The 12,632-nt window shown below is 49.4% G+C and overlaps 1 protein-coding gene across 3 annotated transcripts in view; it reads right to left on the bottom strand.

Moving 5' to 3' along the window:
- LOC136549526 (rRNA biogenesis protein RRP5-like) overlaps nt 1–12,208 on the bottom strand; it is a 32,968-nt gene extending 20,760 nt beyond the window's left edge. For all 3 annotated transcript variants that reach the window (XM_066540828.1, XM_066540829.1, XM_066540830.1), the window contains exons 1-11: nt 11,822–12,208; nt 11,510–11,721; nt 9,230–9,370; nt 8,962–9,138; nt 7,832–7,928; nt 1,940–2,052; nt 1,722–1,844; nt 1,562–1,633; nt 1,326–1,418; nt 1,069–1,179; nt 843–962 (exon numbers count right to left, since the gene is read on the bottom strand). In XM_066540828.1, coding sequence (XP_066396925.1) covers nt 843–962; nt 1,069–1,179; nt 1,326–1,418; nt 1,562–1,633; nt 1,722–1,844; nt 1,940–2,052; nt 7,832–7,928; nt 8,962–9,138; nt 9,230–9,370; nt 11,510–11,721; nt 11,822–12,029 — 1,467 coding nt within the window. In that variant the 5' untranslated portion in view covers nt 12,030–12,208. The remainder of the gene's footprint in view (nt 1–842; nt 963–1,068; nt 1,180–1,325; nt 1,419–1,561; nt 1,634–1,721; nt 1,845–1,939; nt 2,053–7,831; nt 7,929–8,961; nt 9,139–9,229; nt 9,371–11,509; nt 11,722–11,821) is intronic.
- Nucleotides 12,209–12,632: the final 424 nt, after the last annotated feature.

The following is a 12,632-nucleotide window of genomic DNA, read 5'->3' as shown; positions in this document are numbered from 1 at the left end:
TTTGTCTTGTTGAGCATCGGCCAGGTGGAACTTGCGCCAGAGTCCTTGTACACGGTCTGGATCACCGGCGAGCGGCCCCTGGCCCGTCCGCGGCGGCGATCCTGATCCCGATCGGGCGACCGCGTCTGCCTGCGCTCGCGCTCCGGACTCCTCCGCGGAAACGGGCGGCGATCACGCGGCGGATCCTCCTCCACCAACTCTCGACGCAGAGCCGCGGCCGTGGCGGCTGCGTTCCGAGCTGCTGCTGCTGCGGCCTCCGCGGCCTGCTGCGCCTGCGCGGCTGCGGCCTCTGCCGCGGCCAGACGCTGCGCCCGGTGCTCGGCGGCGGCGGCTGCTGCTGCTGCTCTCTCTGCGGAGGTGGCCATGCTCTTCCCTATCTCTCAACCGGCTCTAGATACCAATTGTTGGCTGCCAGAGGGCAGCTTGGCCAACAGGCCGCTTGGATTGTATTGCAAAAATGACTTAGGGATACAAAGATGCTAACCACTGCATATATAGGCAAGTGGTGTACCTACTTCTTAGCATATTCTAACTGCATAAAGCAGATGCTATGATTCCTACTTGGTTGCCAAGGCACCATGATCAACTTGGTTGCCAAGGAAACACATTACAGAGAATAGTAAATATCTTATAGCAGGTAACATGAAAAACAAGAACACTAGGCTAACTACTGACAGTGACATGAGCTATGAAAGATAAAATAAAAGAAAGTTGCTCAGTATCTTTGATGAAAATTAAAAATTCAAGTGAAATAAATCAGGACACAATAGTATAAGTGTGCCACTAGCATTCCTTTTGACGAATACCATTGCTTAAAAAAATAGGTGACATGGTGTAATTACTTTTACGGTGCCTATTGCAACTCCTTCAAGATTCCGCACTCCAAGTATACGGACACGTAAGCTACTGCCTTCCTTAAACTTCTCCAAGTTTTTTGCATCCTTGTCTGACACGTCATGTATCTGAGGATCAGGTTACAATATCAGCATATTAAGAAGCATCTTTGTGAGAGCTTTCACATCATTCAACAATGAAGTATAATAAAATATTCACTACAGTTTCACATACACTAATAAATCCAGGTGATGGAGTTGGAGAAGGTATTTCAAGAAAAAGACCAGCCTTTTTATCTACCCTCAGCACCTTTGATTTATCGTAGATATCTCCAGCTTTTAGATTCTGCATGAGGAAGAATTACCAATCAAAAAAGAACACTGAATAAAATAACAGCACTTCTATTTTCTACAGAGGCCAACTTTACAGGCATAAAGGGGAACATATAAGAATACATCAAACTGATTATCATGCCAAAACAGACAACTTACAATAGGGGGTACTTCAAGATGAAGTAAATGTTTGTTCAATGTAAGCCCAACTGCTCTTGTTGATGGATCAACGAACAGGATGCGAGCATTTACCTGTAAATTATAGTGGAAGTACTCAGAAAATCACTCCAGATATCCAATATCGTAAAAAAAACATCAGACTATCAGAGATGTTGCAAAAATGTAGGCGCCACAGACAACAATTATATCAACAAAAAATAAGAAATAGTGAATACCTTCTTATTCTTACTGTAATCATCTTTCCAATTACCAGAGGGAAAGGAATTCAACAAATTAAAAATATCAACCTGACAATAGAAGGAACACACTGTGAAATGAAATACAAACACTCCTGTAAAGCCAAAATTGAGTCTAGTCTGTGAAAAAATAGCTTACTGTTCCACTGAAATAAGTAAGAAATGATAACATGACTCCATTTTCAAGAACTGAATGGACGCGTGCATTAACCATCATCCCAGGAATCAAATGATCAATAGAAAGACCTTTCAGATCCTTAATCTATACAAAAACAACAATAAACCACAAATTAGAGGTGTCAGGTCCCAATCAGAATAAAGAAGATATTAAATAGCATTTATAGTGATTTGCCATACAATAGATTTAGAAAGCAAGTCTTTATCAGAACTCAAGTGAACAATAGCCCGAGTTTTGTCAATCGCCTTCACAACACATTGCATCAGTTGTCGGCGCTCAATCTTCACATTTTCTGTACAAGAGAACAACAGTTAAACAACTCCCTGAGTACCTCCCTAGAAAGAATATCACGATCAGCATTGGCAATGGGAGAGATCAAACAGATTTCAAGTATATGGCCCATATTAAGTAAGACAAATAACACTAATGTTTATCCTTCTAGCAAGCATATAAATCTATAGAGAGCAGCTTAAAGTTTACATAAGAAACACCACAACGTTTTATATACTCCACACTATGCCTTATAAAAGTGCATGAACTACAAACATGAAGACAACAAAAGAAACTCTAAGAATTTATGCATAAATACACCAAAAAGAATGTCAGTAGTTAGCCTAGTGTTCTTGTTTTTCATGTTACCTGCTATAAGATATTTACTATTCTCTGTAATGTGTTTCCTTGGCAACCAAGTTGATCATGGTGCCTTGGCAACCAAGTAGGAATCATAGCATCTGCTTTATGCAGTTAGAATATGCTAAGAAGTAGGTACACCACTTGCCTATATATGCAGTGGTTAGCATCTTTGTATCCCTAAGTCATTTTTGCAATACAATCCAAGCGGCCTGTTGGCCAAGCTGCCCTCTGGCAGCCAACAATTGGTATCTAGAGCCGGTTGAGAGATAGGGAAGAGCATGGCCACCTCCGCAGAGAGAGCAGCAGCAGCAGCCGCCGCCGCCGAGCACCGGGCGCAGCGTCTGGCCGCGGCAGAGGCCGCAGCCGCGCAGGCGCAGCAGGCCGCGGAGGCCGCAGCAGCAGCAGCTCGGAACGCAGCCGCCACGGCCGCGGCTCTGCGTCGAGAGTTGGTGGAGGAGGATCCGCCGCGTGATCGCCGCCCGTTTCCGCGGAGGAGTCCGGAGCGCGAGCGCAGGCAGACGCGGTCGCCCGATCGGGATCAGGATCGCCGCCGCGGACGGGCCAGGGGCCGCTCGCCGGTGATCCAGACCGTGTACAAGGACTCTGGCGCAAGTTCCACCTGGCCGATGCTCAACAAGACAAATTACCATGAGTGGGCCTCGATCATGAAGCTGAAGCTCCAGGCGCGGCAACTCTGGGATGCGATCGAGTACCAGGACCTGCCATACCATGAGGACAGGCGCACGGTGGAGGCGATCATCGCCGCCGTGCCACAGGAGATGCAGATGCCGCTGTCCGAGAAGGGATCGGCCAAGGAGGCCTGGGACTCCATCGCCGCCGCGCGAATCGGAGTCGATCGAGTGCGCCGCGCCACGCTCCAGCGACTCCGCAGCGACTGGGAGAAGCTCGCCTTTCGTCCAGGAGAGCAGATCGAGGACTTCACCCTTCGCTTGATGGCCCTGAAGCAGCAGCTTCTTCTCCACGGCGACAACGACATCGATGAAGAGCGCGCGGTGGAGAGACTCCTGCGCGCCGTGCCGCCAAAGTACGCTCAGCTCCGGATCGCCATCGAGACGCTTCTGGACTTCCAGGACCTCACCATCGAGGAGGTGTCTGGACGCTTGAAGACGGTGGACGACATGGAGGCGTTGGACGCGGAACCGGCCGCCATCGGTGGACTGCTGCTGACAAGGGAGCAGTGGCGTGCCAAGGAGAAGGAGGAGGCTGCCGTTTCCGCGTCGGGCAAGGAACCACGACGTCGTCCACGCGGCGGCAAGAAGCAGCGCGGGAAGGGAAATCGCGGTGGCGACGATCGCGGGGTAAACGACGACACCTGCCTCAACTGTGGTGATCGCGGCCACTGGGCGCGCGACTGCCGCCAGCCGCGCCGTGGTGGTGGTGACCGCGGTGGTGGCGGTGGCAACCAACGCGGAGGAGGCTACCGTGTTGGAGGTGATCGAGGAGGAAGGCGCGGTGGAGGGCGTGGCAGAGCTGCTCACGTCGCAGAAGCAGAGGACGATGATGGTGCTCTGTTTTTCGCCCACGGCTTCCTCAAGCTTGACGAGAAGGACGAAGCCGTCTGCTCCAAGGCCACGGTCTCCCTCGACATCAACGAGCCGCGCGCGCGAGTCTTCCTCAACACCAGCGCCAACGAGGAGGCGCTCGACGGATAGTACCTCGACAGCGGGGCCACGCATCACATGACCGGCCGCCGGGAGCTCTTCGCCGAGCTCGACACCACGGCGCGCGGCACGGTGCGGTTCGGCGACTCGTCTCGAGTGGAAATCAAGGGGACCGGCTCCATCGTCTTCCAGGCCAAAAACGGAGATCAGCGCGTCCTCCACGGCGTCTTCTACATCCCAGCGCTCCGGAACTCGATCATGAGTTTGGGGCAGCTCGACGAAGGAGGCTCCAGGGTGGAGATTGATCATGGAGTGCTCCGCATCTGGGACCGGCGTAGTCGTCTTCTCGCCAAGGTACATCGCGGGCCCAGTCGGTTGTACGTCCTGCACTTGGAGGCCGCGCGGCCGGTATGTCTTGCCGCCACGAAAGAGGACGAGTCATGGAGGTGGCATGAGCGCTACGGGCATCTCAGCTTCGAGGCACTGCACCAGCTCGGCAAGAAGGAGATGGTGAGGGGGATGCCGGTGATCAAGCATGCGGAGCAAGTCTGCGACACCTGCGTCACTACCAAGCTCCGCCGCAAGCCATTTCCGCAGCAGGCGCAGTACCGCGCGCAGGCGCCCTTGGACCTCGTCCACGGCGACCTATGTGGGCCGGTGACGCCGGCGACGCCAGGAGGGCGCCGCTACTTCTTGCTGATGGTGGACGACGCCACCCGCTTCATGTGGGCGGTGCTTCTGCCGACCAAGGATGCTGCTGCGGATGCCGTGAAGCGGGTGAAGGCCGAAGCAGAGAAGGAGACCGGCCGTGAGCTCAAGGTACTGCGGACCGACAATGGAGGAGAGTTCACCGTCGGCGAGCTAGCGCAGTACTTCGCCGCCGAAGGAGTCAAGCGGCACTACTCTGCACCACACTCACCGCAGCAAAACGGTGTTGTGGAACGGCGCAATCAGACGGTCGTGGCGACCGCGCGCGCGCTTCTGAAGCAGAGGTCCATGCCGGCCAAATTCTGGGGGGAGGCGGTAATGACGGCGGTGCATCTGCTCAACCGCGCGCCGACAAGAAGCTTGCAAGGCAAGACCCCCCATGAAGCCTGGCATGGACGAGCGCCGGCGGTGAGCTACCTGCGTACATTCGGCTGCGTCGCCTACACAAGGGAGCTCGGACACCTGCGCAAGCTCGACGACCGCGGCAAGGCTGGGGTCTTCATCGGCTACGCCGAGGGCGCCAAGGCCTATCGGGTCCTCGATCCGGTGACGGGACGCGTGAAGGTGAGCCGCGACGTGGTGTTTGATGAAGGGCGCGGCTGGGATTGGTCCAATTCGGCCGCCGGGACGTCTGCTTCCGCCTCCAGTGACTTCGACATCGAGTTCTGGGGAGTCGACACAGACGGAGCCCCGCCGCACACGCCGTCACCAGCTCCAGGGGAGCATGATCCACAAGCTTCCTCTGCTTCACCAGCTTCCTCTGCTTCACCAGCAGCAGAAACAGAGCAGGCGGACCCAGTTGAGTTCGCGTCACCGCTCGAGGACGACGACGATCGCCTTGATGCCTCCTACGGTGGCGAGCAGCTGCGGTACCGTACCATGCCCAACATCATCGGGGACGCACCCACACCGCTGCCGGCTTCACGTCTCTTCGCCGAGCTTCATCTCACGCACGCCGGCGAGCCAGCCAACTTCACGGAGGCTGAAGGCGATCCTGCCTGGCAGGCCGCCATGGAGCAGGAGATCAAGGCAGTTGAGCAGAACTGCACTTGGGAACTTGTGGAGCTTCCTCCCGGTCATCGGCCCATCACTCTGAAGTGGGTCTACAAGCTCAAGAAGGACGAGCGGGGCGCGGTGACCAAGTACAAGGCGCGTTTGGTGGCGCGGGGCTTCGTCCAGCAGGAAGGGATCGACTTCGACGACGCGTTTGCTCCCGTGGCGCGCATGGAATCCGTCCGAGTTCTCCTCGCGCTGGCAGCCCAAGAAGGATGGCGCGTCCACCACATGGACGTCAAATCTGCTTTCCTCAACGGCGACCTCAAGGAGGAGGTGTATGTGAAGCAGCCGTCTGGCTTCACCGTCGCCGGGAAGGAGAAGATGGTGTACCGTCTGCGCAAGGCTCTGTATGGCCTGCGGCAGGCTCCTCGAGCTTGGAACGCCAAGCTGGATGCCACCCTCAAGGAGATGGGTTTCCAGCAAAGCGACTATGAAGCTGCGATGTACAGGCGAGGAACAGGGGAGGAGCTGCTGCTGATCGGTGTCTATGTTGATGATTTGATCATCACCGGTGCCAGCACTCAAGCCATAGAAGGTTTCAAGGCTCAGATGAAGAAGGTCTTCGACATGAGCGACCTCGGCCTTCTGTCTTTCTACCTGGGAGTCGAAGTACATCAAGATTCAGCTGGGATCACTCTGAGGCAGACCCATTATGCCAAGAGGATCCTTGAGCTAGGAGGCATGGATGCCTGCAACCCTGCCCATACACCAATGGAGGAACGGCTGAGGTTGAGCAGGCAGAGCACGGCTGAAGAAGTTGATCCTACCCAATACAGAAGATTGGTGGGCAGCCTGCGATACTTGGTCCACACAAGACCTGACTTAGCCTTCTCAGTTGGCTTTGTCAGTCGGTTCATGGAAAGACCAACAGCAGAGCACCAAGCTGCCATCAAGCGCATCCTGAGATATGTGGCTGGTACTCTGGAATTCGGACTTCACTACACTAAAGCTCCAGGGAGAGCAAGGTTTGTTGGATACTGCGACAGTGACTTGGCTGGGGACATTGACACCAGCAAAAGCACTAGTGGCACTCTGTTCTTCCTGGGAAGCAATCTTGTATGCTGGCAGTCTGTGAAGCAGAAGGTGGTAGCTCTATCTAGTTGTGAAGCTGAGTACATTGCCACTACCACAGCTGCAAAACAAGCTATTTGGCTATCCAGGTTGCTAGCAGACCTCCTTGGAAGGAATGTGGAAGTGGTTGAACTGAAGGTTGACAGTAAGTCTGCACTTGCTCTAGCCAAGAATCCAGTCTTTCATGAGCGCAGTAAACACATCAGAATCAAGTACCATTTCATTAGAAACTGCTTGGAAGATGGAAGTATCAAGGCTGATCACATATCCACCACTAATCAGCTGGCTGACATTCTAACCAAGTCTCTTGGAAGATCAAAATTTGAAGAGATGAGGGGAAGAATTGGGCTCAAGCATATCACTTCCAAGGACCACAAGGCTAAAGGGGAGAATTGTCAGTAGTTAGCCTAGTGTTCTTGTTTTTCATGTTACCTGCTATAAGATATTTACTATTCTCTGTAATGTGTTTCCTTGGCAACCAAGTTGATCATGGTGCCTTGGCAACCAAGTAGGAATCATAGCATCTGCTTTATGCAGTTAGAATATGCTAAGAAGTAGGTACACCACTTGCCTATATATGCAGTGGTTAGCATCTTTGTATCCCTAAGTCATTTTTGCAATACAATCCAAGCGGCCTGTTGGCCAAGCTGCCCTCTGGCAGCCAACAAAGAAAGCATATAAGAGAAGGGTGAGATCATTTGTATTTTCGCACAAAATGTATGTTTAGAATATTGAAACTGTATGAAACAATATAACCACAAGCTCATAAGCTACCAAGCCTGCTAGAACAGGAAGTCCAGTCCAAACAAAAACAGATAGAAAGAACTTCAAGATTGCTAGGCAAAACTTATATGTTATCAGGGAGCGCAGTCTAATATGAGCATGTGCTATTAGAACATCAGCTAGTGAAATCAGTTATATAAATATGTCATGAAGAAACACCAGTATTTCACGATCTGATGAATTTATTGCTTAGTGTACCTTTGTCATCCTTTTGCATAAATCCGCTAAAGGAGGATACTCCAAAATGAAGAATGTAACCATGGTCCTCAGTGCTTTTGACTTGGGCAGTAAGTACCTAATGAAACGCATACATGTGCATCCATTACATAAAAAATTTGACTCAGAATCTAACTGTTTCCAATGGGAACTACTCCCTCCATTCTTTTTGTTTGAATGCTTTTGACATTTCATGGTCCCTATGATGTGACTTTGGCCTCTACCTTCTATAAATTTACATCAATATATAATAATAAAATAACACTTTTGTGGATGCATTTCTAGTAATATAATTTTCACACAGCAAATCCCGATAGCTTTAAATGCATCAATTGTCAAATTTTAGGAAGTTCGACAGCCAGGATTTTAGGAAGTCAAAAAAATAGCAGGGAGCATAAAACGGGCCTACAAAGAAAAGGTTAAGTAAATCTAGCATACTGCAGATCAAGTAGTAGTAATCAGGTAGCAAAAAAATCAATATAGTCAAGCATGCCCTGTCAATCTCCTTGTTTTCGATACGGTTGCAAGACTGTTAACACCTCCACATATGTAGACTCAGTAGTCAGTATAGCTATCAAAGGAACAACCGATTTATTATAAACAAACATTTAATAAGATAAGCTCAATAATTTATTGAAAAAACTGGTAAACTCCACAAATAGGGCAGGAGGGGGGAGGGAGGGAAGGGAGGTGCATGTGACCATGTCTCATGGGACGGGGTGAGGAGGAAATGAGATTTATTAAAAAATGGTGAATGTTCCCAATAGCCTGTTAGGATTTTTTTTTTCACTATAAAACTGGATCTGATTTTTCTGGGTGTATATGCTCCTACAGATATTAGCAAGCTTGTGTGTGCATGCTCTAACCAGTTATTCTGATTTTGCATGTAAATTTTTGCCCCAACTTTTCTTCAGAAAACATGCTCCATTTACAATTTCAGTAGAATAATCAAATCATTTAATCAAGAACCAAACACTCGAATGGTTGTGAATTATAATATAAAAATATTAAAGAGAGAGGTGCACAATGAAACAACCATACATAGTTGATATTTTTCTGCCCCAAAAGCTCAGCTTATGAAGCACATCCAGATTAGGGTGATTAAAAATTACCATTCCTTCCTGCAAGCCATCCAGGGAAAGTCCCCTGTACAGTAGGCTTAATCGCAATGATAGCCAAACCCGTCTGTTTACTTTTCCTTCTTTCTTATCATCGTCAACTCGTAGGACTATACAAGGAACAAGCTGACCAACATGAACAGCTTCTGCACATAAACTGTTCTCACTATCCTGCAAAAGAACAGTATCAGTTGGTTCACCAGATGGCAAATCACTGACAAAGAAATATCAATTATGGATTACTTAAAAAGAAAATATCTACCTTACGATTTTCCTGCAAAGCAATGTCGCACACATCCTCTGAGCGAACAAACCCTCTAATTCCACCAGGTAGACTTAACACGATATCTTTCTGGTTAACCTCAATTACAACACCCCAGAGCTTCATATTTGGTGAAATATTCTGACAAAGGGAGGGAAATGCCATGACCAGTTCAGCAATATAGCAGCATTTTATGAAGAATTTAAAGACAACAACAATAGGAGATCCCAGAACTGACCACTACATGTCCATGTTAACATGCTCTCAATAAATAGATACAGATAGTACACATAGCTGACTTAAAATAAGGACATTTGCTACCATCCTGAGGCCAGTCATCACATGTTCCAAAATCCAAACATTTCAAGGTAACAAATAAGAATAATCACACTAACACCACCCAATACAAAGCTAGCGATATATAACCTAGACATCTCGTTCAAAGGACCAAATGGCAACCCTGTCAGCCTCAACTAATGCAATGACCAATGAGTGATCCGTATGTAGCACTACATCACCTTAATCTTAATGCGCATCGAGGTGCATAACTTGTACAATATTCCAGCAACTGCAACTGAAACTGTCTAAAACAGGCTAATCCATTAGCCTTTTATTGAGAGCGTTTAGTTCAAAAATATGACAAAGGTTGGATGGGAGGTGCATCAGTATATGTGCTGCAGGGTTTGAATGGTCATCTGAACCATCTGAAACGCTTCCAGGAATAACAATGGCAAATATATTTGCTCTCACCAGCTATTCGTTAGACCAAACATGCCAGAGAAGTTCAGTGCAAATTGACAACATAAGAATAAAAGACTAGCTTCTTAAGCCATTGAATAATTGGAATGGGCAGGGAGTATAGCCTGTAACGAGGATGACAGAGCGCCAGGGTCAAGCCCCAGTTGCTCTGCGCTTGGTGGAGAAGAGAGGTAGAGCCCCACGAACCAATAATTCTGTGTTTATTTGGAAGAGGACAGAAATAGACAATTAGTCATAACCATGGTTATTAAGAAATTGTTCAAGTGTTGCTTAAGCGTCAGATCGGTCTAGGATCGCCACAGAGGCCCTTCGCCTGCATATGCGGTCACCCCATCGATTCCACCGTATCCCCCTTGATTCTGCTGCTGACCCGTTCAATTTTGCTTCTAGCCCTGCTTGGCTCTGCTGCTGCTATCTTGAATTCACTGTCTCACACCTGCCGATGTCAGCAGCACTCGATTGAGGGGCTCAGAGTGGTTTGGGAAAGGAGGGGAAGCAGCAGAGAGTTGGAGAGAGGAAAGCGAGCGAGAGGGGCAGAGGTGCAACTGTGGCACTGGAGATCGGGAGAGAGGGGATTGAGGACTTCATGTACAGGTTCACACCAGGAGGGGAGGGGCACATGGGCTGGTCTAGCCCACTTTTTACTCCTCCTTACTTTTTTCCCTATTTTCCTTTTTCTCCATCCTCCGAGGCTCTACCCTGCTATTTTGCATTTTCCTTCGAGTGGCAAGGTGTCGCCTCGGCTCACCTCACACCTTAGCTGCTTACGCGTAAGGCAGTAGTCAGTCACCATGCCTTGTCTTACCACCTCGATAACCATGGTTCTAACTTCTAACAAAATGGTGTGTGCACCTTAGTCAAGTTACTCTCCAAATTTAAAATGCTTGAATAATTTGGATAGTAGCTAAGGCAAAAACATATGAATTTTGCAAATCATATAATGCGGACAAGTGTGCCAAGTGGGACAGCATGTAAATGATCTTACGAATATGTGATCCAGATTCTTGTTATTTTTTTTCAGTCAAGGCTTGCCTCTGACTCTAATGAACCCATTTCATGCTACCAGATAAATATGAATGCATATCACAACTCAATGGTCCTTCCGAGATTTTAAAACTTCATAAAAACCAATCTACTGTTTACATGGTGCATGAAATCACACTCCAGCACTTGTTGAAGGGCTCAAGGCATATGAGGATGGTTGGAGCTTAGAGCAACCAGCATGAATCAAACATCGTAGCATTATAATGGACAAGGTTTAATTCTATCATGTAAGGTTATACAACCTGACAACCACTCTCTTTAACAGGCTGACTATTTAGAGAGAAGTGCACAACAGGGGATCACACTTAGGGTCTCTAGCAATTTCTCATTTCTAATCGCTAGATAAACAATACTCTTGACTTATGCTGAGCAGTTAAGAGACCCTAAATGTGCGGACTTCAAGGTTAAGGGCCTATGATGCAATTCAATTGGAAGGTCTGCCCATTGCTACATGGTAACTGAATTTAAGAGGGTAACCTTTACTGTGATGCGATTAGCAAAGCGTGGGAGCTTCCCAGTGGTGGCCCCGCCGAAGAGTGTCCCCAAGTCGTCATCCGCGCCAAAACCAGACGAGTCGCCGCCCCTCCTCTTCCTTTTCCCCTTCCCCTTCTTCCCCTCCCTCGCGAAATCCTGCTCTGCCTCCGCACGAGCCTCCGCCATCTCATCCTTGCTCAGGAGGCTGCGTCCCCCTGCGCACCACCCCAAACGCAGAACAACACATCAGTGCAAAGCAAAATTGACAGGGACGAGGGAGGAGTGTGTTGCGGGACTGCGCAGCTCGACGCTTACCTCTCGGGAAGTCAGCTTCGTCAGAAGCTGCGGCGAGGAGCGCAGCAGAACCCGGCGCTGCCGACTGCTGCTGCTCTCCTTCGCCATCCCCCTGCTCAGCAGCTGCATCCTCCTTGCTGTGCCTTTTGAACTGCTTCCGGTCGGGGCGCAGGTCGGTCTTGCCGCCGGCGCCCTTCCCCATCTTCCTGTCGCCGCGCGGCGACGCCATAGCGGCGAGCGCTCTAACCTCCTCGGTCGCGCTTCGCTGCCACGCTGGTCCGATGCGGCTATATGGCCCTAACAGCCTCGTCTAGCACTCCCGTGGCACGCCGCGGGCTGCCTGCTAGTCGTCCGCGCCGCTCGCCGTCAGCAACTCAGAGCACAGTCGCCGCCGTGCAGGTAATGAATGAGGCCGCTTGTTGTTCTTGGGAGTTAGGGTTTTAGTCATGGGCTGGGCTAGGGTTTTGAAAAGCTGTGGGCTCGGTGTTTAGGCCATTTGTTGCCTCTCGTAAGGCCGGCCCAAGTTGCGTTGGTCCAAATAGCCGAAGCTCTATTTTTTTTTTCTTTCTTTCTCTGTTACTCAAAATGAATTCGGACGCTTAGGTTTTTTATTATACAGTCTTAGTGGGGGTTTTATATGGTTCTGTTTCCGAGACTCCCAGGTGTTCAAATGAACGAGTTTCATCCTGATAAAACCTTTGTCACCTCTCTCTTCATTTATATTATGTCATGTCAGATTATTTAATATTCTTTAAACTCTCATAATTTTTTATTGAGACTGGTCTTAGGAACATAGCTCCAACATGTTGGGATGTTTGAGTTATTGTTGGTT

Source organism: Miscanthus floridulus, chromosome 4 (assembly GCF_019320115.1).
Source record: "Miscanthus floridulus cultivar M001 chromosome 4, ASM1932011v1, whole genome shotgun sequence".
NCBI classification, from domain to species: domain Eukaryota; kingdom Viridiplantae; phylum Streptophyta; class Magnoliopsida; order Poales; family Poaceae; genus Miscanthus; species Miscanthus floridulus.
The sequence above is the reverse complement of the archived record's forward strand: the minus strand, read 5'-3'. Positions and strand labels throughout refer to the sequence as shown.